Below are 24939 nucleotides of genomic sequence, written 5' to 3'. Positions count from 1 at the left end.
ATGATTTGTATGCAATGTAAACCTCATATTCTCTAATTTAGCGATGGCAGAAATGGATTCAAAAGCACTCTATGGACCATGTTTAGTGGTCCCTGCTAACTTCCAGAGCCAAATCCAGGGTCACTGCTTGTGCTCTTGGCCAGTGAGGCCAGAGCTGGAAAGATGGAGAGCTCAGACCTGGAGTCAGGCCAGCCAAGCAGGGAGAGGCTAGAGAAGCTGGCTGCCGGTAACTGAGGGCTGTGATGGCACCATTGACTATCCTGGATATCTCACTCCCACCAAAGCACTTAACATGCAGTATAAGTCAACACACAAACAAACAAACAAACAGATGCACACACTATTCAAATAAACACGCAGACGCCAAGGGATGGGTGGAAAGCTAAAGAACACAGGCAGGAGGAGAGCATCACTCAGAGAGCCATTAACCCCTGGCTTCCAACCAGAACAGTGAGCAGGCATCCTTTAAGTACATGTTAAACATAGCTAGTCTCTGTGTGTGTGCACAAGTGATTTATGTATTACTGCTCTGTGTCCAAGTGTATCTATGCAGTTACAAGAAAAGGCTCGTGAACCCTGTGTAATTACCAGGATTTCTGCATTGATTACTCATAAAATGTGATCTGAGCTTCAGCTAAGAGACAGTTATGTACAAACACATTCTCAGCAAACAGCTATACTATTCATTTCTTTATTCGAACGAGGAGTAATAATTCACAGTCCAGGCTAGACACTTTAAAACCTGCCAAAAATCTATGTTCACTGTGTTTTTATTTATCCACCCCCCCCTCGAGTTTTATCTCTTTGTTACCTTGGAGTCTAAGACTTTTGCAATCACTGAGGGAAAAATGAATTCAAAGCTTAATCACAAAAGTTTTAGAGGAGAACGTCAGGGAAGCAGCCAGGTTGGCTAACGCAACACGACAATGATGAACCAAAGCACACAAGCCAAGAAAAAAAGAAAAAGTGGTTAAACCTGAAGGGGGGTGGTCTGAGGAAGAATTCCTAGAAATGTTGATGAACTGAAACAGTTTTAGAGGAAGGAACGGTGCAAAATACGCTTGTGCTACAGGAATTTCCTGACAGAGGCTGATGCTGCTCAGAGAGGTGTTACATGCTATTATGTTCAAAAGGTTTACTTACTTTTTCTAACCCACACACTAAGTGATTACTTAATGTTTTCAATAAACATGAAAAGTATAACTCAAGTGTGACTCCTTTCCTTAAGTTTATGATACAAGCTACTATATCAATATGTTCATATAGCGCTTTTTTAAATGGACTTAAGCAATTTATCTGCCAGAGTCAATTTAGAATCACCAATTAATTTAACATGCATGCCTGATGGATACTTTCGAAGTCTTAATAGGTCAGATATAAAGTCTGATTAGTCAACAAGCATAAGATTTGGATGAACTAGTGCAGGACTGTATTATCTACAGTGGCTAGCACAACAGTGACCCTGTAAAAGCTGGGGTACATCTTGTGCGTGTAGTGAATACTGCTCATGTATCATGGCTCTCTCTGTGTTACTCTCCTGTGTGTTACTGAAGCGGTCATGCATATTAACTTCAAAGTGTCTAAATGACAAAATGCTCGGAGAAGCCACCAAAGTTACGTATCGCATGTCTGAAAAAGGCTTTGAGTGTTATTAGTTTAATTAAATTGTCTGTAATTGTGACTTTGGTGGGGATCGGGATACATTTTAATAGCTGCTAATTTAGAAATCCTGGCAATTTCAAAAGAGGCTCAAACTTCTTCCTGCAACTGTATGTCCATGAGAACATTGATTTACTTCAAACCTGAGTGTTCAGGAGACAAAACTGATTGATTATCTTCGTTAATGAATGAAGGTCACAGCAAACTACCTATGCCTATTTAACCCTTCAGACAGAGTGGTCTGAGGACTGCTTCCTTGTGCAGAGAAGTGCATCCCCAGGAGAGGAGCGCTAGACTAAACACTCTGTCCATTCAGCTGCTCCCCTTCTCCCCACCGACAAGAGACGGACGCCTGACAAGCACTCCCAGAGAAAAACCTCACTTTTTCCACCAATTATAGAAAGCAATGCGGAGTGGGGGAGGAGGCAAAACTTCAAAATATTATACACACTGGCATTTGGCGAAGCGCATTGAGCAACCTCTGTCAGAGAAAGATGGGCTAATTTCAGGGCACCCTGTGCCAACACAAACAACTGTTCTGGATTGCTTTCATTGTCAGCACTTGAGGTTTGAGTCACATTTTTTCAGCGCTCCGCAGCCAATTTCTCTTTCCCCTATTTTTCCCCCCATATGATTTGTCCTTGTCCAAGATCCCAGTCAGTCTTTCAGCGCCTGCACAGTCAGCGCTTAAAAAGTATTCTGGTAGAGAACAAACTCAGACCCAGATGCTCATCTACATACGCAAAACAAAAATAGAATATTTTTTTATTTTGGAACCCCCAGCATTTGCCTCCAAGAGCTCATGCACAAAAACTTATTGTAAGTGTAATGTAAGCGTGTCTTTGAGGTGCTGTGTACTGTGATGTATCCATTTGTTTGAAGGTTATGGCTGTCAGCTGGCGGCAGGAGTTTAACAGCTACTACTCGAGTCCCACAGTGCTGTGTGCTGGGATTCATATCGCAGCCATGTCAATGTAAACATCATATGTTACTGTTTGTGTCTCCAAAGCGGTATTTACTTTTACTTTGATTTTGTTTATTAAAGGCTTTTACTGTTCAACATAAAAGCAAGGAGCCATGGCAGGACATTTGGAGTACAGGCTGTAGCGTTACATTCACAGTCTACTCATAACTCTGACAGCTCACGCACAGCTCTGGGTATGTGCCAGTCAAAGAGATGGGCAGCTCTATACTGCCATTATAGAAAACCTCACACAGTGGGGTTCACATCCTCCGTGGCAAATCAAACACACCTATGCACGTCAGGACAGGAGCGTTTGGATATGTATATGTGAGCGGAGAGGGTAGATGCTGAGGTGGAAGCTGAATGGGCACTTTTGGAGGCCCCTGAACATGCATCCTATAACCAGGCAGCTGTCTTTAATATAAGAGTCCACTTCAACTCATATTTATTCAGGTACAGCTGACAGAGAAGGAGACACAGTGAAAGAGGCGTGGCTTTTCTTTTTCCTGGCAGGCGTGCTGCGCTCCTGCGGTTTTTTTGGGGGGCAAAGGGACAAGGCGAAAAAGACAGACACTCAGAAGGGGGGTGGGGGGTATGTGGTGCCGAAGAAAAGAGCAAGTTGACATAAAAAAGGCATGGCTCCACTCAGTCCTGTGTTGACTGGACATCCTGTGCAAAAGACGAGCCCTGGAGGCCCCGGGGCCACCAGGGAGGGGGGTGTGTGTGTATGAGCTCGATCCTCCAGTTTTACTTGATGGCTGTGTCCAAGACAAATCACCAGTGGAGCTGCTGTCACAGTGAGCCTTGACCAAGACAAACAGCCGTGTTTTAAAATAAGTACCTGCCCCCTTCACAGGCCCTTCCACCTCATCCACACTCAGGCACATCCACATCTCGTCACACGTTAAAGCAAATTCCCTTCACAGGTCATAGGACTGGAGCTGTAGTCCAACGCTCTACACGGGGGACTCACTTTTCACTCTCTCAACGCTGTCTGCATTCCCTCTCTTGTGCATGCACACTTGTGAATATTTACCACATCACATGAGTTCCACTGTGGCCAAAAGGCCGGGACTGCAATAACAAAAGGTGAGTGTGTGTGACATAAAGCCTACAGCACATTTAGGGGCACCCTGTGGGCGCGTGTGTATACAGGCTTGATCGTCTATGTACATCGCAAAATCTCAACTTAGCTGAATCACAAACTGCCAGCAGCGCAGAAATGTCAGCACTATTCCCTTCTTTTACTTAACAGCACATTGCATCTTGGGAGTTGTGGTTTGTCTGTAGGGGGCTGTCTGTGTCGCTGCCTGCAGCCTGCACCAAAGGGACTGGTGTTCTTCACTGAACTGAACAGAGCCTCATTTATCTCTGTGGCAGAGTCCTTCCTCTCCAGCATCGGTCCTCCTGGACCCCTGAACTGCTGACACGGGGGGGGGGGGGCTACTTTTCCTCCTTCCTCTGAGCTCCAGCATGCGGCAAAAATTGTGAGATGTGTTTCATCTGCATATTGATTAGCCTGGCCAAAAGAAGTAGAACCTCAGCACTTCACTGAATACATAATGTAAACAAGCGGCAGTTATTCAGCTTAAACTCTCCTGAAACGTTTCACCTTCAGCGTGTGCTTTTCCAGGTGATTGTGCAACAAAAGTCAATAGCAACTTTTTCCTGAACAAAAAAGGAACAATAAAGCTAGAAATCCTTTATCCTAAACACGCTGACATTATACTTTAATATGCACATCTCAGCCAAATTAAAGTTACTGCTAGAGTGAAGCACTGAGCTTGCCCCTGAAATTAAAAAGCTATAACCCCACTTTGCTTCTGTCACCCAATAAACACAGGCCGCCCTCAGCGTGTGGGCAGGCTATAGTGCCAGCCAGTTGCAGTGCAGACGGCTGGGCGCTGGGTTGGCTGATAGATAGCTTACATTCGGTGAGGAGTGGACCAATGGCGTCGTGGATTGATTGGCCCAAAGGGGCCGTCGGGGAAAGCACTTCCTGTGTGTTAATGGACGCTCCTGCAGATGCACTGTGGCGGCTTGTGGCAGGGTGATGGCTGTTATTCTCTTTCCCTCCTCCCTTCCCCGCCCTCACTTTGCTTTCACTCTCCCAGTTAATCAGAAGAGAGTCAAGATTTTCCAAGCAGACCTCTCATCTGGCAGCTACTCACTACACCTACAACAAAACCTTTTCAAACATAATAATTTAAATGAATTGCAAATACTTTATCTTATCCTTCCCAAGATTTCCTGTAACTGACATGGAACTATAAATTGATGGGATCATTCCTGAAAACCTTTTTAATTTATTACTTCTATTTTAGAAACAATAATCCAGCAGTATTCTGTGTATAAACTGGTAATAAATTCATCTCGTATATTTGAACAATTTCGACTATGACATAACTTTATCTTTATTCATACCATACGGCCATATTGCTTAATCCTTTCCAGGAAATTTCTCAAGAACTTAAAGAAAATCCACATTTTCAGAATTCTTGAGACTAAATGAGACTGAGTAAATAACTGTACCCGAGTCTGCCCAGCTGCTCCAGTTCAGGCACCGGGGGTCCATGGGTTTCAACTTGGAGGGGTCTGTAGTGGTAAAGAACGTCCTCTATCTTGGTAACAGGCTGGAGAGACACCGTCTGCCGCTGAAATAAAAACACAAAAGAGGCACGTCATTCAAGACGGGAAATAATCGTCATTGTCTCGGCGCGTCGTGCAACCCTGGAAACTTTATGGCTATGGCGCAAACACACAAAAACTGTTTGGAATATGGTTAAAGTCAATCAATCCGCAGCATTAGCACCCACTGGTTCTTGACAGACTGGTTTGGAAATAGAAGTTCTGTCTGACAACATTTTCACTTTCCCCCGGCAGCGGCGGTTTGGAGGAGAAACTGAGGCAGGACAGTGACTGAACATGTTTTTAGCGGTCAAATAGTTTCGGAAACTGAACAGGAAAAAAAAAAGAAAAAAAAAGAATGAGAACATCGTTCAGGAAAATTGTGGTCGGCCGAAATGTAATTCCTGATAACAAAGCAAGTGTACTTTGGTTCAAAAATGGCTATTGGCTTGTTATATAAAACCACCAAAGAGAAATCGGCTGATAATGTATAAATGTAGTGTGGAGGAAATGCTTTGTTTGTGGGTTGAGTTGTGATTATTTTTCCCGTGGTTTCACCTAAAACTATGTCCATCAAAGCTGCCTCCTACTGAAATATGTTCCAATTACAAACACTTGTAAATCTTATAAAAGTTGTTTAATATTTTTTTTTAAATCCAATCAATAATTACTCCGAGCTGAAATTTCAGTCAGACTACTCCAGTTCCTAATGCTCTTGACCGTGCAGATCGAGTGAGAAATACGAGACTTCTTCGGGATACTGCAGAATTGTTCGATTTGGGGCTCTGCCATCAAAGGGGAATTTCCACACAGCATCCGACTGCTATGTTTTCTCCAGCATTAAAGTAATGAGACTCATAAGACAAGCCTGATTCATGAAACAAACCTGGAATTAAAAAGGATGATGTTTAAACAAACATGAACTATTTTAGAGTGCAGCGAAGGACCTCAGAGACAAAGGGGAGATAAAAAGATAACAGAGAAAGCCAAGAAAAAAAAAGTAGTGGGGGGAGTATAAACAACAGAACACAGAGGGGAGTCGATGAAAACCAAACTAAACGAGTAACATGTGCCCCGCGGCCTCACACTGCCTGCCTTCACACATGCTTTGGCCCATATGAGCGCACACACGGGGGAAATAGAGCAACCAAAACCTGAGCTGGAAGTTACAAAAGCACCAAAGACATGAGATGACAACACATGCAGAGTTTCCTTCCAGGTCCCAATAAAGCTGCTTTCATATGTGCACTTTTTCCCCCCATTAATCTGACAGCATCTGAACTGGTCCGCTTCATGTCTGAATGACAAACTTATCACATTCAACAGTGCAAGTCTGAACTGCATGCAGTCACATTAACAGACAGGCATACACAAGATTACGTCGTTTAGCTTAAGAAAGACGCAGCCAAAAGAATTTGAGAATCTGCACATGCTTTTGGAGATGCAGCAGCCTTAACGCAACTTTTACACAGAAATTCTGAATAAAGAGGTCTTTGATATTTCACCACCTCCACCTCATCATCTTGGCACAGATAAACAGGATGTCGTCGTGCGCCTAAATGCTGAAAATGGACAACTCAGAGCAGTGCAGAACGATAAATGCAACCCTACTGAAAGATGTTAACCAAAAAGAAAAGTAGGAGAGATAAGTAACAACAGTTATTGAAATACAGAAAGACAACAGATTAGTACAATACTTGGCCACATTCAAATTACACCTAAAGGATGTGCTCGGCCATGAAGCTCACAGCCCAGTTTCTGTGCTGATGTTAATGGCAGAGGAGGTTTGAGCTCTGCATGTACCGAGTTAGTTTTTACGTACGAGTTTTTACGTACTTTTGCACACATGTGGCAATGGGACTGAAAAATGAAGAGGTGTGGACCAAGACTTTTGTCTACGTAGTGTATTTTGCATTTTATTTTTTAAATTTCCTGCAACTTATTACAAAATACACTGCAAAAATAAATATATCTATCCTGACAATTATTTAACCACCGTTCATTCACCTCCCACCACATTAGGCCAGCATAATTTTTCCCTTACGATCCATAATATAACCCAGATATTGAATTCATTATGGGCTAACTGTTAATAAAATAAAAACAACCCCACCTCCCACCCAATATTACGTTTACCTATAGGAGGTTAAACAGATGGATCTCGTCTGTTTCACGAAATCCTGCTTCCCAGAATAACTTTCAATTATTTTAACAGAACGAGTCTAAACCTGTTGCATTCAGCTGTGGTTTACACATGAAGGTGTGGGTGGCAACGGGGATAACGGCAGTTGCAGCACATTAACAGCAATAAAAAAAATAAAATTTTTTAAAGTGGGTTTTTCCACAGAAGAAATTATGAAAGCTAAATATCAAATCACACCAAAACATTTCCTTATGATGTCACTGTCAGTTAAACGATATTTTTCCTCTTCTTTCATCATTTTTTTTTTTTTTTTTTTTTTATGTACTTTGGATCACAAGAGATACTGTTCGACTGTAAGGGATGCCAAAAAACTGCTGGGTATCTGTGCTTGGCCAGATTGTCAACTGTAAATGCCTATTATATGCTAGTAAAGTAGAAAAAATATATAATATATTTGCATTGCTAGTGTATAAACGCTGTTTCCTTTAAAACACTAGGCACACACTTCTCCATGGTTTTCATTCAACCTTTAACCCTGAGGTACCAGTGCTCCGTTATACCATCCAATCCATTCATCCAACGCAGAGGAGCCCCACCACAGGCTAATGAAATCCAGACCAATGAACGCAATCCCAGTCACTCTCACTCTCTTTTGCACTCTTTCAGACTCTTCATCCATCTTCTTTTAAACTTTCAGCACTGTTTAACTCCCCTACTGCGCACTCAAAGAGATGCACTGGGACAAAGGGAAGGTGGAAGGAGAAGCAGAAGAAGAAGAAAAATCCTCAGTGGTGGTGTGGTAAAGAAAGAGCAGCAAATTGGCAGTTGCAGATGGCTGAAGAGCAGTAAATCAGACCTTCTTCTTCTTCTTTTTTTTTTAAGTGGCAGACACAACAGACCCAGCCCCCATTCTGTGGAAATTTCTTCTACATTCCTCTGCAAGGGCACCTTGAAAACTGGCACAGATGCATCAGCACCCACAAAAGCAGCCTTTAAAGATGTCCACGCAAACATAGCGACTTCTAATTATATTTACAGAAATGTGTAAATGAATGACTTGTAGTACATACAAAATGGTTTGAAAGAGAAAAAAAAAAACTGTATGAATGCCCATAATGTAGAGCCGTGACCCCTCAGGACTGATTTCTCCTACAGCTAATACCACTGCTGAGGTTTTAATCATGTGCACATCAAGTCAGTGCGACTTAGAGTATGAATGCTGTTTTCTAAGTCCTTCAGTTAAAGACAACGAGAGAGTGAGAGAGCAAGAGAGAGAGAGAGAGAGAGAGACCCCCAGCCAGACCCAGCAGAGCAGAAATGGCTGAGGGACTAAGGGGCTACTGAAACAACGCCCCAGCAAGAGCCAATATAAACATCTGGTTTTATCATTATGGAGGCCCATCCTCCTACCTATACAACAGTGTATTACAAGTTTGAGCATGTAACTGGTTTTAAGGCTCATATAATACCCCTGTGGCATTAAAGTGAAACTCTGGAGGCCATCAATCTTAATAAAACCGCAGGGGAGGATGATTTGAGGAAATCACCGTCATGCCAATGGGAGTACTTCAACTTACCCTGAATTTGTACCTCAACATTATCCGGTTGTACCACAACCAATTCCAAGTAAAACTGTTGCAGGTGTCTATCCGCTAACTGATGCAGGTAACAGGTGTGCTGGCTGATATTGTGCTTTAACATTACACATAAGTATTTCTTTAGCGGGAATTGTTTTTAGGGGGTAGTTTTTATTAATGGACTTCAGTAAAGTAGCTGTGTATGTTACAGAGCCTTTTGTGCCACGTCTCCATGGAATACATGAAGGAACACGTGGAATACTGATTTGACTTGCAGACTTAAAAAGATGTACAAATGAACTTGCAAAATCATCACTGGGAACTTGTTCCTGTTTTTGACTGTGTAAACATTTGTGCGTTAACCATTTTATTGTTGCAATTTTAATATGTTTGTCTGATGTAGGTGTCGCTTGTAAATGACACATTGAGTCTCAGTGGAACTACCTGTACAAATAAAGGTAAAATAAAAAATAAAAATAAACCTCACTTATTATTTAGTTACTGTGTGCAGGAAATGACCATATTAGGGATGAGCTCTTACTGACATCATAGAGACCCAAAAGTAGAAAAATTGTGCCTGAAACCTAAAAATATAGGTAAACATGAAAGTAACTTTATAGGACTCTCATAAAAGTCACATCACTTTGAAAGTACTAGAACGTGTCATTAAATAATTCACAAAAAATATGCTTTAATGGCATATTAAGCTATATTATTACTGGCACTGACCATCAATGCTAAGTATGATTAGAATAGGATTTAAAATGTGAGAACTGCGGTCAAACAAGGCTAAAGAAGAAGATCTTATACAGCGTTAACGATGCCAAACTTTAATCCAAAAAGCTCATTGGTCAACAGCTCAGATTGTGGGTCACAAGACCCCTCCACACACACACACACACACACACACACACACACACACACACACACACACACACACACACACACACACACACACACACACACACACGGAACAATCGTCAGCACTCCCCGCCCATCCCACTCTCTCCCTTGACTTTGCAGCTCAGCAGGACACATCAAGGTTGCTGAGACTAACCTCTCCATCAGCACCTTCCCACAACATCCACGCACTCGCACACACAACCACATACACTCATGTGGTCCCCGAGGGTTTGGGAAGCCACAGCTCCAGAGCCATCGAGGCACTCGGCGCTAATGCAAATCCTGATAATGAGAACAATGGAAAAGGGGGAACAGTGGTTGGTTTTGCAGAGGGGATAAAAATAATAACCACGGTTCAGGGCCAGGCTAGTCCCATCCCAACTCCAGTCCTCACTTCCACCTTCCGCACTGGTGCTGCCAGTGCTTCTGTATGGATAAAGAGCTTTGGGCTACCCAGCGGCCCACTAAGCAGCAAGTAGCAAGTGTAAAACTGCTTCCCATATAGTGCCTCCCCTTGCCTTACAAGTTTAAATATAACTGCCTGACCAGTGGCAGCTGCCCCAGCGCAAAGCCCCTAAAGCTGACAACTTCTTTTTCCGCTGGGCTGGGCTGAAGCAGCTTGCCCAAGGGTTGCTGAGGCCAACCTAAACAGGGCCAAGCCGGGGCCAGGGGCAGAGGTGTGAATGCCCACATGTGCTGGTGCCAATCAGGGCTGACGGTTCTCCCTGAGGTGACCCCCCACTCCCCCACCCCCACGCCAGAGCTTTCAACCATGCGTGCCAGCAGTCCAATATAAAGGAAAAGGCCAAAGGACAGAGTTTGTGCACTCTCCCACATAAAACATGCCACCTTTGGTTTGTGAACGCTGCAAGGTCAATCTCAGTATAAACAACATAATTTACCTGCTTCTGTAAGAATTTGTGAATAAGGGATATAAAGATAACACTGAAGAAGAGCGAGTGGGGGTTGCATTAAGTATACAGCGACAAACTCGCAGGCAAAACAGGTTGGGCCAGTCTGCCAGAGCGAAGTAAAGCAGAGCCTGCACAGCGCTGACAAGTACGTCTACTGCGCAGAGGTCACCCTAGAGGACAACTTAACCAAGTAAAACAGGCCTGAGCAAACAAGCTCACAGCATGTCTGTGTGTGTTTGTGTTTGTGTGCGCTTGTGTTTTCTGTGGTATTCAAATTCCACAGCCTAAGAGTAGAATGGACTACAGCCAGAGAGGACCCGAGGTTATTTCAGCCAGCTACACGTCAATGTTTAGGTATAAACTTTCCACCCACATTTAGCCGATTGTGTGTGTGAGTTCCACTTTTGTTTATGTGTGCGCTTGCCTCCTGCTTTCATTAGGTGCCCATGCCGGCCCCGTCAGGTATGTCAGCTGCTCTCCTGCCTGTGAGGAGGGGATTGGGCCCCAGCAGCGCAGGAACCTGGGACCTTTCATTTAAGATGGCGCTGAAAGCTGCCCCCAAGGTGGAAAGATTCCCCATCGGTCAAAATGCTTTCAGGAATGGGACACTGTAGCAGCTGGGGAAAAAAAAAAAACAAAATCCCCAACTGCAAACACACACACACATTGTTTCACCGGAAAATCTAAGAAAATGTACAGGTACAAATAAAGCAAGCACGCAAGAGTACAATAAAAACAAAGTAGATGTCATTTGTATGCTAATTATTACCCTCTGATTTTGTCAGAGCAGGTGCCGAGCATTGTGACTCTTGTCATTAAGCTTGGCACCGAGGCTCGTTTTATGTGTCAGACTACAACAAGCAACCTGTTTAAACAGCGAATAGTCACCTCCCGCCCACACAGAGTGTCTCTTTTGATATCAGCGGACATCTATTTTAAAAGACACTTTATTCTTCAAAGGATGTTTACTCAGGTTGGCTAAGGAGGGGGTGTATTTATATGTGTGTGCGCACCCACACACGGGTAATGTGTGTCTCATGCTTCAATAGAGTCCCTACAAAGTAAAGGATTAGTGAGTGATTTCAGACCATTCCTAAGGCAAGACCAGGCCCATCCCACTTCAAAAATCACACCTGGAATAAGACTACTTTCCCTGAGGATTGGTGAACTTCCTCAAACATCCGCTCAACAGCAATGGTAGTGCATAACCAGAAACATCAGGGCCAAGGTTGGAGTCCCCTTCACGAACTCCGAGAAAATCACTCTGGCAAAGAACGGAGCCAGCATGGCTGAGATGTCCCCATGCGTGTTTCCAGTTGACAACATATCACAACTAGATGCAATATTAGATCACTCTTTAAATAAAGTCCGCAACGACTAGGAAGCTGAAGAATAACTGGCATCCCCAATTTCCAGCCCAAAGACAGGCAGATATGTCATTCCTCTGGTGACGGCTCACTTTGGCCACGGATGAAACAGCTGGCTGAAATACTGTTAAGGTGGCAGTATAGAGAGGGGGGTTGTGGGTACAGAGAGTCAGGGGCGCCGCACATTTGTGCTCCTGTGACTGGTGAACGTCACGTCGGCAAAAACATCCAAATGAAAAAAATCAAGAGGTCAAAAATGTGCTCCAAGTCCATTCATCACTGTCACATGAAACTGTTTCTTATTTGTCAGTGTATTTCACAAGCGATAATAGGACTTGTACTAATGAATACTTCATCGATTGATATTTCTAAGCAGTTTGGGAAAACTGTTAAAGTTTTCCAGGCCTAAAGCAAATACCTTTAAAAGTGCTTTTTTAAATATAAGACTTTCTTCTCGTGATAGAAAACAGGGTCCAAGGAAACCAGAGCCATTTATGCTTGAAAATTACAAAAATGACTAATCATTACAACAGTAAATGATATCACAGTTACTAAAGAGATTGGCACATATTAGTTTTGCTTCAAAGCAAAATCATAGAAATGTGGCCCAGCTTTAAAAAAGTGTGTTTTTACATTTGTCTCTCCTAATTTCTGCTGAAGAAAAACTGAAACCCTTTTTGGAGCGAGGGACCAGAACCTAGCAGATAAATGAATTCCAGCAATCTCCAGGAATCTGCCGCTCTGTGCTGAAACCCCACCAAGTCAAACAGAAGTCATTCTTATGGACTCTGAGGTGAAGGGAAATCCAAACCCACACGTTCCCCTGACTCAAGTCTCTCAAGTCCAACAGCAGATGCATGGGGAGAGCTCTACTCCACCAACAAGAGCACAGGGATGGGAAGATGAAGAGAAATGGGGAGAAAGAAGCAAGGAAAAACATGCACAGAACAAGCCAAGAGCAACATAATCATGCAGTTTCTCTCTCCATCAGCAACTTTTAACTTCACGCTGTATATTAAGGAGGTGAAAGTGAGAGTACTGAATCCCCCCGTTTAGCTCAGTTCAATACTTTGAGTGTTGCTTTATGAGACAGTCCTCTCTTCAAAAATAGAGTTCGGTTCTACCCAAGTATGTCAAAACCTTGCTTCAGCTTGAGCTGAGGTGAGTACTAAGCAGATATCTCTCCCACGCACCACTGAACTGTGGGAAGACAACCATGCCTCATGAGGGTTGCTGTGAAAGGGGTGGGGATGATGACACAGCCTATCTCATCGCAGTAAAATGAAAATAAACGACTGAAAACCTGAGCTACAGCCAAATGGAAGGTCCCTCCAGACACGGTGCGCACAAAGCTGCAAGCTCAGAGTGGCCGAAACCCTGAGCCCACATGCTTTCTCTCTCTCTCTGTGGGACCTACTGCGCACCCAGAGGAATGTGATGACATGAATGAAGAGGTGAGGGCCTCTTCCCACACTGAAGAAGCACCAAACATGGAGGAACATCCTCCTTTTCAAAGTGTGGCCATGTATGACCACACTATTGTCAACAAGCAATCCGTGTAAAGTTTTGACACTAATGACCTCAACAGTTCAGATTCACCTTAGCGCACTGGGCAGAGTCATGTCACTATGTGTATTAACTGCCTCTTAAAACTTGATTGATGCTCATTTTGCTCTCATTGTTTTGCTGCTTGTCTTAGATCTTTGCAACAAGTTCAGAGCAGCAAAGTTTAGTCTGTTGGACGTATGCTAACAAGCAAGCTTAGTCCAGGGGTTTGTATGAAAAGCAGTCGTTTTTTTGTGTGTGTGATGTGTTGCCCAACCACAGTGGAAAGAAAAAAAAAATTAAAGCGGTTCTAAACAACCACAATTGTAAGCGAGGGAAAAAACCTTCCCAGATTATCATGGCGAACACTCTCAGGATTTAAATGGGACCTATTGTGCTCCATCTAGAGCTCCATATTTTTATTCTTGAACTTCGCTGGAAAACCAGTGCATGATTTACAGCACAAAAATTATCCTTACTTAGCTCATGTAGGGTCATGATACAACCCCTCCATTCATTGTCAGGCTGAAACGAGCACTTTTGGCTCCATCCTCCTCTAAAGCTGCTTTTCTTTGAATTAGCAGCTCCTTGATGACCATATAAGTCATATCACTTCCTGTGTGTGTAAATAACACACATTCAGGGTGAAAAGAGAATTAGAAAACTACAATATGACTGTTGTACTTACCATATGGATTCCAGTTGAAAACAGACTGGTGGGCTTCACAGCCTGTTTCTGCTGCTCTATCTGGGTCTCAAGCTGGGCAGCGCGAACTTTGTGTTGAGCAAGTAAAAGGGTGGCAGGAAGCTGAGACTGCTCCTGGAGACAAAAAAAGTATATAGACTTTGTAAGTATTAATCTGAGTGTGTGAAATGTAACGCAGTAGTTCACTGAACATATCCCACCCATTGCTGGGTCACCATGAGCATGGGCTGCTTTCAGGCCAGCTGCCACAAAACTTTAGTAAGTCATATTAGCAAAACTGTGCCGCTGTCAGGGGACGCCGCTTCAAGTGCACTGCGCCGTCTTCACCTCCATTAAATGCAAGGTCGGACGTTTCAATTTCTTCAGTGGAGTATTGCCAAGCGCATAGATCTAAGAACACAAGCCTGGACACATTGTTCACTGTAGAGGTAGGACATTTTTGATGGGGTGAACTATAAAGGTGGGACAGTCTAGAGCTTTTGGGGGGTATTTATCAATATGCCAATAACGGTTAAATCAGTTTCCATACTATGGGTCCTCTTCTGACTATAAGAACTGACACATTTTACTCAAATGAGTGAAATAAAATGGCAGATAACAAATGTGAATCCAGCGTAGAGTACATGTTGTATTAGAGAAGAACAATAATCTAGTGTGTGTCAACTTCCCACTGATGTGTTTTATTGATTAGTTAGCCACTCCGGGAAACGCCAACATGCAGTCTAAATGTATTTGTTGATGTAATGTATGTGAGTGTTCACACATAAGAATAGCAAGCCTATTGGCCACAGGGCCGTACAGATGTCAGAGCTCAGGAGAGCTCCCCTGGGGGGTGTGAGAGCTGATCTCATCTGCCTACAGTCAACAGGCCCTGTGCCTTAAACAAACAAACACACAGCTTAGCCAGCTATCTGTGATGGTCCTTCAGCAGCCCGCTCTGCCGGAACAATAACTTTCAAAGCCTGCAGCTCAACACAATGGAGCCGATAGGCTTTGGAATCACAGAATGAGAACAATGCAACCCGCAGCACAATGACTGGTAATAAGCTCTTAATGATCTCACATCCACGAACCCTAGAGCAGAGTGCGTGCACATCCGACATGGAACATCTGTCATAATGTGACTCGCTAATTGCATCACTAGATTTGTCATTACACATGCACACGGCCGTGCAACATTTGTGCATCTCACCAGTTCGTCCAGCAGAGCCTGTTTGTTCTTCCTCTTGGCCTGTAGTTGCCTCTGCTCCTCCTGCAGCACCTCCAGTCGCCGCTGCTCATTGCTCTGCTGTTCCAGCAACAGAAGCTCCTCCAGCTCTTCCTGCTCCCGTGTCTGAGGAGGAGAGAGAGTCGGCAAGTTGGAAGAACCTGTCGCTTTACTGACCACGCGGCTGATTCTACACAAGCTGTAGCACCGCCCTGTTGCACTTGATTCTACACTTTGCCCTCTTAGACAAACAGAGCAGCTGGCTTTAAAAGAAAAAAGCCCAGTGTTTATCTTAAATACAAGGGTCATTATTAGGTATTATCCTTTTATGAAGGGGGAAAAAACCTTCAAAAGTACATACGAGCTTGGCCTTATTTCTCTGGATGACATCTCTGTTCTCTCTCTGGTACTGCTCCATCCTCAGCTTGGTGTTCTCCACGTCAACGTTGTTTGTCAAATTATACACTGGGTGCAAAAGAACAGCCACTGTTGACCTATTCAACATATCAATCCATCACAACTCACACTGTGGACAGAACCACTGTCTCCAAGTCCACAGTACCGTTAATTAAACCCACTATCTAAATCCTCCAAATCATTTAAAACTGTAATCGAAATAACAACAAATTTATTCAACTGAAATGTTGAAATTAACATGCATGTGATATCTTAAACCCAGGGACGATGTAAAGAGGAGCTGAGTAGAAATTATTAATCATAACATTTTTCCCCCTCATTGGGCCGTCGAGCCAGCAGATCGCACTTTAACTGGCCCACAAAAAAAGCCAATTTGATTATTTTATATGTTGCCAGATTAATCTATAACAATATACACTACCATTTATTAACACATATATATTTCATAATACAAATTAATATAATAAAGACCCACCCATATACATGCTGTAGGTGTTGCTGCTAGAAAGAGACAATTTACAAGAAATCTGCCAAATGTAATTATATAGAAGTTTATCTGCATACACACAGCTTTCCTTTTAGCTTCTGCTCAATTTAGCTACACCCTCGCTGTGTAAAATAAACCAGCGGTGGATGGGAGAAGCATTTAAACTGTTTAAACTTGCAGTTTTCTAATGTGAAAATAAAAGTTGAGAAAAAAAACCGAACAGGTGACTGGACTGGTGGAAACAGCATCACTGGCCTAAATGGTATATCTATTTATTTATTTTAAGAAACACTCCATCAGTTTTATTTGTCTGTTTTTTAAATGGATTTTTACACTGCTTTGCAGCTCTCCTAATACATCCAAGCTACAAGTTTACACTGACCTGCCAGTGAAGATGTGTGAACATTGTAAGTTCTGTTTCCTAATCTGTGGCCCGGGCTGACACTAATGCCTGTAAAACATCCTCTTGTGCAGCCAGAGTGAAGGAGAAATCATTAAGCTAGTCTCAGCATGAAGCTTCCAAGCTCCTACCTATGTCCTCCACTTGCTCCAGATAATCGTTATATTCTCTCAGGCTGGGGAAGTCAAAATCTCTCTTGTTGTAACTGCAGAGAAACAAGAGAAGTGGTGATGCAAAAAAGTAAAACCTGGTGAGAGCAAATATGCACTGACATTAATAGCTTCCATTAAATCAACCATTTTATAATACCATGTCTGTATCCTGCCTAATAGGAGCACATTAGATGTCAATTAGGGGCTATTAAAGAACAGATAACAGGGAAGAGAGAGGAGGCAGGGAGGGGCTGAGAAGTAAAAATCTGGCAGAGAAAGAGCCTTCCCGTTTGAGCACCCCCGGGGAGATGCATTGTCTACAAAACAAACAGTGTAATGAGAAAGACAAAGGTAGCTTAAGAAGTGGGAGGAGGCACGGGATGACACATAAACACCAAGAACCACACCCCTCACCCTCACAGTCCCCCTCACTCACATCTTCAGCACTTTCTTACGAATCTCCACCTCCTTATCTACTGTCGGGTCTTCGAAGAGCTGCACGCGGAAGTTGCTCTTCCTCAAAGGCGTGTCGCACTGCACGCAGTTGCCCGAGCCGCGAACGAACAGCATCTCGACGCAGTTCTCGCATCTACAACAAAAACAGGCATTAAACGGCAAACTGAACTGCATTTTTTCCCCAGAGGTGACCCTCCTTGGGCACCTCTGAGAGTCAGTAGTAAGCACGCTTGTGTGGGCGTATGTGGCAATTTTCCTCAGAATAAAGCAGATTTGTGTTTGTGTGGGTTTTTTTTTTTTTAAACCTCTGTAAACCATCAGACACAATGGGTGATAATGGGGCACATGAATATTTCCTCTGAGTGCTCAAAGATGGCTGGGATTATGATTGGAATGTCGATTAGACTGCCTCCCGCTCTCAGAGCGGAGGAAATTAGCCCGACACCCCATCAGCGGAGCGTCTGTCTGCACTGGAAAAACATTTACTTTATTGTTATTTCAACAGACCTCAGTCATTTTGCCACGTTGCATAATATGATAAAATCCAGCTTGGTTCATGGCATAGTCTATCATTACAGGAAAGGACCGAGTCTTATGTAATTTGGGAAATGCATAGAGATGAACAACAGCAGTATCTTACTTAAGCTGAACTGTCATTTAAACTAAAGCTTTTAATAAATCTGAAATATTTTATACCTTTTTAAAAACGTATCCAAAAGTCATTCCAACCTTCCCCCACTTTCTTATTATTCCTGACATGGTGCCTAAATGAAAGGAGGCTGCAATGGAATAAACCACAATCTTAAACACCGTGGAAACCTAGGCTGTTACTGATCAAAGTATTTGCTATAAATCTGTTAAACGGCTACATCTTTCCAAGGCAAAAATATGTAGCAGTACAGCAAAGTCATGATGAGTTTTTCAGGTGGCCTTTAGTTCCCCATATAAGCAACAATGAATCACAGCTCTCCTCGGTAAAGAGCATGCCTTTAAACAAAAGGAAGAAACTATTACAGGTTTTAAAAAAAAAGAAAAAAAGAAACACAGGCCAAAACAGGAACTTCGTGCACCCTCACTGGAAACGCCATGGTAACCAATCAGCAGACCTACCTGAGGGCACAATTCTGTGCTTAGCCATCAATCACACCTTTATGCAGGTAGGCGTTTACCCATCAGTCACACTCAAGTGAGTAGTGGACACCGAAGACAATGGGAATGTTCCTTTATCTCCCCTGATGGGGTGGAGAGCCTGGATAAACGTTTGCACAGTACACTCTTTTAATTAGGTCTCTGTGGAGCTTTATTTCAACAGGAATCCACCTTCCTGCTTGTGACCACCTCAAAAAAGACATCTGGTTTCCAAATAGCACTATCTGCTTTTGAGCATTTACAGTTTTCATAATAAAGTATAACAAAGCTGAAGGGGGGGGGGGGGGGGGGGGGTAGTTAGACTTCTTTTCACCACACGTCACTGATGGTATGGTTGAGTCATTTCTTCCCAAAAGTCAAACACTGGGCATGAGGCACTGGTGTCGAGTCAAAAGTTCTCCAGGGATGGAGCCTATTAGAACAATCATGACGGAGCCATCCTGCAAGACGTTTCACTTCATCAGCAGGATTTAAAGCAGAAAAAAAAGCAGTTAAAGGAGAAACTGCAGAGGCGTGGAGTTTGGCTGTTTATACCTAGCGTCTCACATAAGGGTCAAACAAGCCCAACCTGCAGAGTTGTGACACCAAAGCTTTCTAAGCAGCTATACAACAAACTGACGAAGCACCACAGAGGACTGTCTTACAAGCAGTTCAGCTTGGCTTACAAGAAGCAGCAATGTAAAAATGAAAGCTGAACGGCAGACAGAAACATCTGCGCCGTCCAGTTGGTGCTTCAGAGTCTGAAGTGCACCCTGGAAGAGGCAGATGTTCACTGTGGCCTCAGGCTACAGGAGATCTATAGGCCTGGCCATATGGAGGTAGATGGAAGGATTCAGCTTGTTTCCACAGGCCCACAAAGAGCCCATTCATCAAAATGGAGCAAGGAGTGGGGTGAAGCTTGGCCCCCCGCCCCATAAATGGACCACACAACAGAACTCTCCAAAGGGGAAATCCTGTGTAACTCTAGAGCAAAGAGATGACCGTCTAAAAGGGAGGGAGGAGACTCTTAGAATCAATTTGCCAGCTTTGAGATTGTGAGCCTGTTTTATTTTGCGATCAAAGGAGGATCAAGTTTTTTTTTTTTTTTAGCCAATTCTACGCTCAATTGCAAACATTTAAATGGACAGATCTTTAGCTACTTGCCATCTCTGAGTCTCAAGGCTGTTGTCGCTGACTCCTCCCTCTCTCACCTGTCCTGCTCGGAGCTCCAGGCTCCTATCTCTCCCATCTGCAGCTGTCAGCAGGTCAGGGAAAGGGGGTGGTAAGGGGAAGGTAAACAGGGCCCTGGCTCAGCAAAGAGACTCCTCTACCACCACTACCCCCACCATCTCTCAGTGACATTGCCTGCATCTTTGCTGTGTCACTTTTGCATTAAAGTGCAAAAACAGAAAAGCACGAGACAGCATGAGACTGAGCTTGTTTGCTTGTTACAGTGATCTCTATATTTGTGTTTCCATCTTAGACCAAGGGTTGATTCAAGACCAAGTAGAGATGGATTTGTGTAATGGCATTGTGTGAAATCTAAACAATCTGCAAAACCCGCAGCATCACAATCAGAAAATCCCAAAGACCAACACTATGCCTGCTTAAACTAAAAGCTTGCCCCAACTGCACATTTATAGTACTTTAAAGAAAAGCCAAGAACATGTCTAAACTTCACACTGGACGCTTTTTTAAAAAAAAAAAAAAAAATCTGAACGATCGCCAAAATGATCCCCAAAATGACTTCTTGCATTGCTGCTGTAGATTATCCTGCAGCATACGATTATAATTGTAATGTTAGCATCACTGTGTCCACTTTCTAAACAGCACTGTGTGCCTCAGCTACAACTGTTTTTGCCTGCCTGTGCCCAGTGTCAAATGCCAAAGGACACGGACCCAGTGTCATTGTGCAAAGGTAATAAATAACCCACATCAAATGCCCCTGGTGACAAGGATACAAAATGTGCTGCGGTGGAGTTTAAATTTAGATGCATGGAGAAGCTTAATAATGCAACTGCTGAAGGCTAGTCAGCGCAGACTGGACGGGCCACTCAAAGAAGAGACAGTCTTACATTTATCTAAATTGAGTCCAACTATTCTCAGCTGTTTATGATTCATCTAGTATATGTATCTCAATAAGTCAATTAATCCTTTAATGGACAGTCACTGAAGAAAATGGCTTCACAGAGGCCTGGGTGATATCTTCAAATGACTTGTTTTGTGAAGAACTGTTGTGTTGTATTAGCATTATCGCTCTGAATAACTGAACTGCTTTGTGCTCTCACTAGTGCTACTTTCTCCTGGTAAACAGGCCGGTGCTTATATATACCCTTCCTATACTTCATGAACATTTAAAGTGCTTTATGCTACCACACACACACACCACTTGATTTTACATCTTTAAACCATTTTACCTATCACATACACTCTCTCTCATACCAAGGACATGCAGACTGGAGATGCTGGGAATCAAACCGTTCTCTTCTGCTTATCCTTATCAAGGCTACGGGGTGGCTGGAGCCCATCCCAGCTACCATAGGGTGAAAGGCAGGGTACACCCAGGACAGGTCGACAATTGTGGGTCTCTACCTTCGGTTTTGTCTTCAGTAACTGAAAAGCATGCTCTACTGGTTTGAGATCAGGTGACTGACTTGGCCATTAAAGCATATCCAGTTTCTTTGGCTTGAGAAACTCTTGGGTTAGCTTTGCAATAAGCTTTGGGTCATTATCCATTTGTACTTTGAAGAGCTCTTTGATCAGTATTACAGCATTTGGCTGAATGAGAGCAGAGAGTATAGCTCTGTATGCTTCATTATTCATCGTGCTGCTTCTATCAGCAGTCACGTTGTCAAACACTAGTGACCAGGTTCCACTAGCAGACATACGTGTTCGTCCTATAACACTGCCTCCACCATGCTTGACAGATGATGTGATATGCTTTAGATCAGGAGCTGTCTCGCTCTTTCTCCATACTTTTCTCTTTAAATAATTCTGGTATATATTCATTCATCTTAGTTCCATTTATCCAAAGGCTTTTGTTTGTTTGATTTTGTTAAGTCCCTTGAATTAAAGATGAAAGTCTGAACTTCAACAATATCTTGATTTTTGATTTGATTTTTTTAAATTTTAAATCTATATGGTGGCGCACAGAGTCAAAAACTATATAACCATCTAAAAACTAAACATGTGCATTAACCTCTTAGATTTTCTTTTTCTTATATAGTTTTTCTGAAGAGCGTTGTTGATTAAAAATGAGAAAATGGATAACTCTGAAACTGATCAGAGTTCCAGATCTTGTAGCATTTCTGTAAGACTTGCTTCAAAAAAGGGGGAAAAAAGAAAAGAAAAGCCAAAAAGCATCAGTGATGAAAATACTAATATGGTTAGGGAGTACAGCAGTTTCCAAGTGATGCATAAATTCACCGTCGCACCGGCTCTGAGGAACAGATCCAAGGTGACCTGGGCTAGGACATCTCTCCAAATTGCTTCATTGCAGAATCATTTTAATTTTCTGTGTGTAGTCCAGCATCCAGACAGAGGCAGTGAGTTATGAGCCCGCTGACCTGATGACAAAGCACGACCACTTCCTGATGGCACGGTCAATAAACAGACAGGGTCGAAAAAGATGTGCTCATCAAGCTACCACCGTCGCTGCATAATGCTCATGGAGAACATGTCCCCTTCATTTAAACGTCCATGTTTTTAAAGGGCGGACAAGGTTAAATGCTGAAAAATGCACGCCGAAGTTTGAAAAAGTATCGACATGATGCTGCTGCACAGAAATAGCAGAATAAGAACAAATGGAAACATGTTAACTTTTCATCCATTTCTGTATGTTTTGCAAATAATAATCATAATCTTCTACCTCTTTCATATGATCCCTTTAGGGGTAGCCACAGTGAATCATCTACCTCCATCTCACCCTATTCTCTCCCTTTCATCCTCTTCTGTCAAACCAACCCTCTGCAATTCCTCCATCACTGTGGCCTCTCTCTTTTCTTCCTGCAAGGTAGCTCCATCTTCAATATCCTTTAACCACCATATCCTCCCTCCAAACCATCTCATCATTGCCTCTTATAATAATAAAATACATTACTTTAGGTGTTGCATTATATTTTCTGTTTAATGCAAAAATGATAAATTCCTAGCTGTGGTTGGTCAAATTAAGCCAGACCTGTGACAGAGGTGCAGCCATTCAAATAAAAATGTAGCTTTTAGTTAGGTTGGCAGATTAAAATGGAAAAACTTGCGCAGTCAAACTCGAATTTGATTTGCACCTTTCAGCTGGCCCTTTTCAAAAACCTCTGAATAATTCATATTCATTATGTGGTTAAAAACTCAGCACAGGGTGTTTATGCTCCTCATCATTAGTCACTTTTCCCCCTGCCATCCTAAACTTGCTGTACTTTCCACACACACACACACACACGCGCACACACACACACACAAAAAAGACAACTGCAGGGTCTGCTTTTCTACAGAGGTCTCTAAGCTGAGCTGCTTACAGCCAGTGTAGGTCATATGTAAACAATGGCCGCTATACTATGTTTACCAGCAGTATTAGCCTAGCTTTGCAATTGTGTAGCTCTATCAGGAAACATAACCCACCTCTAAAGCACACTTTCTGTCTACAATGACACAGCTATTTAACACCAAGACTATAAATATGAGCTAGCCCAACAAACCATCAGCATCCGAGGCTTATCAGTTTTGTTTACGTCCAAGTCCCCCAATTAAGACTTGATATGTATGTGCGGAAACAGCTTTAAACGCTAAATTATAGCTGCTTTTGGGGGGTGCTTTTGTGTTTGCGTGTCGTTTTGAGCAGCCTGGAGCAGAAACGCCGCGATGTTGTGGAGGATTTGTGCTCCTCTTTCCTGTCCTGTTAGCTGTCAGGTGTGAATACTCACAGCGTGTGGCCGCAGACGTTCACCATCAGCTTCAGCGACGGGTTTCTGTATTTGGTTGTTTTACATCTCGGACAGCCCTGTTCGTCCATTTCTGTCTGCACCACACTAAAAAATAATGGCAATAATAAAAAGCACTTCAGAAACAAAACAAAACACGTCAACAACCTGCAGCTCTCCTGTCACTTTCCAAGCTGCGAACCGCTGCGTTACACAAAATGAGGTCCGATGGGAAACGGCATTAGGTATAAGATGGGTTCCTATTTAATGATCGCTTTTAGAGGAGAGGCGCAAATTGCTGCTGGCGCACATACATGCAAGGGCTGCTAGGGAGTCCCAGTGGAAGCGAGGTAAAATAAATTAAGTAAATAAATAACTTTAGCTAGTAGTAATGGTAGTAGTGGAGTAAATATATATATCAAAAAAACTTGCATATGATCTTGTAAGTCTGAGCAGAAACATAATTAAAAACAAAAATCAACCCAGACATTGTTTCCCAGGGTTTCTGACATCATATCGTTTCTGGATGATTGTGAATTTGGGAAAACAACTCATAAGTTACATTAAATTAGTTTTATGAAATCATGGCGAGAAAACGTGAACTTCGGGGGAAATAGTTTGATATTTTAGTTTTCTTTCCTCCCAGTGCTTGAGCTATAATAGTTTATTGACTATATGTGGATGCTAGTTATTGTTAAGACGGTCTGAGACTCTTTTACTATAAAAGATTCAATGAAAACATAATTTAAAGTTCAAATATCAGTAATGATGTGGTGTTGGACACCTGTTACCTGATGCTAGACAGATCACCTGATTTGGGAATGAGCTACTCTTGGGAGAAATTTGAGGTATAGTCCACATATGATATCTTTGAAGGGATGGGCTACATTTTCATAGGGGTGTGCTGTTTTTTTTCTGACATTACTTTGGTCGCTTATAGTGTTCTGATCCAGTCTTCGGTGGGAGGGGGTGCAACCTCGCAATAGCCACTTAAAGCAGGATCTGTGCTGAAACTTTATTACCTTCATTCCTGAAATAACAATAAAAACAAATTTAAAGTGTGGGTAAATCTGATATCTATTTTTTGTTAACATTTATTACTTTAAAATTGTCAAAATAAATTTAAACTGGCTAAATAAAGTGAGTGACAGTATTCCCAGCATTACTTCCGTTTGGATTTCCATACATCGAGATGGAAATAAAACATTCTTTTATGTGCATACCTACAGACAAATGATCTCCTGACAATGCAGACAACAAAGATATCCCGTTCCCACGATCACAAAAGCACTCACCTTGCACAGGTGAGCTACGTTAATCTACTGGAAGTTATATGACTGACAGCTGGAAACCAAACATTCGCGTCTGAATCCATG

At 42.7% G+C, this 24939-nt stretch overlaps 1 protein-coding gene across 2 annotated transcripts in view; it reads right to left on the bottom strand.

Moving 5' to 3' along the window:
* Positions 1-24900, bottom strand: part of mnat1 (MNAT1 component of CDK activating kinase) — a 32377-nt gene extending 7477 nt beyond the window's left edge. The window contains exons 1-9 of one of the 2 annotated variants that reach the window (XM_063498959.1): positions 24859-24900; positions 24489-24593; positions 23567-23671; positions 17506-17658; positions 17049-17122; positions 15975-16078; positions 15599-15739; positions 14389-14520; positions 5156-5277 (exon numbers count right to left, since the gene is read on the bottom strand). In XM_063498959.1, the coding sequence (XP_063355029.1) occupies positions 5156-5277; positions 14389-14520; positions 15599-15739; positions 15975-16078; positions 17049-17122; positions 17506-17658; positions 23567-23655 (815 nt within the window). In that variant the 5' untranslated portion in view covers positions 23656-23671; positions 24489-24593; positions 24859-24900. Of the gene's footprint in view, positions 1-5155; positions 5278-14388; positions 14521-15598; positions 15740-15974; positions 16079-17048; positions 17123-17505; positions 17659-23566; positions 23765-24488; positions 24594-24858 lie in introns of those variants that run through there. The other variant, XM_063498958.1, reaches the window with a different exon arrangement.
* Between the last annotated feature and the right edge of the window lie 39 nt (positions 24901-24939).

The sequence above is a fragment of the Pelmatolapia mariae genome, linkage group LG16_19 (genome assembly GCF_036321145.2).
Source record: "Pelmatolapia mariae isolate MD_Pm_ZW linkage group LG16_19, Pm_UMD_F_2, whole genome shotgun sequence".
NCBI lineage: Eukaryota > Metazoa > Chordata > Actinopteri > Cichliformes > Cichlidae > Pelmatolapia > Pelmatolapia mariae.
The sequence above is the reverse complement of the archived record's forward strand: the minus strand, read 5'-3'. Positions and strand labels throughout refer to the sequence as shown.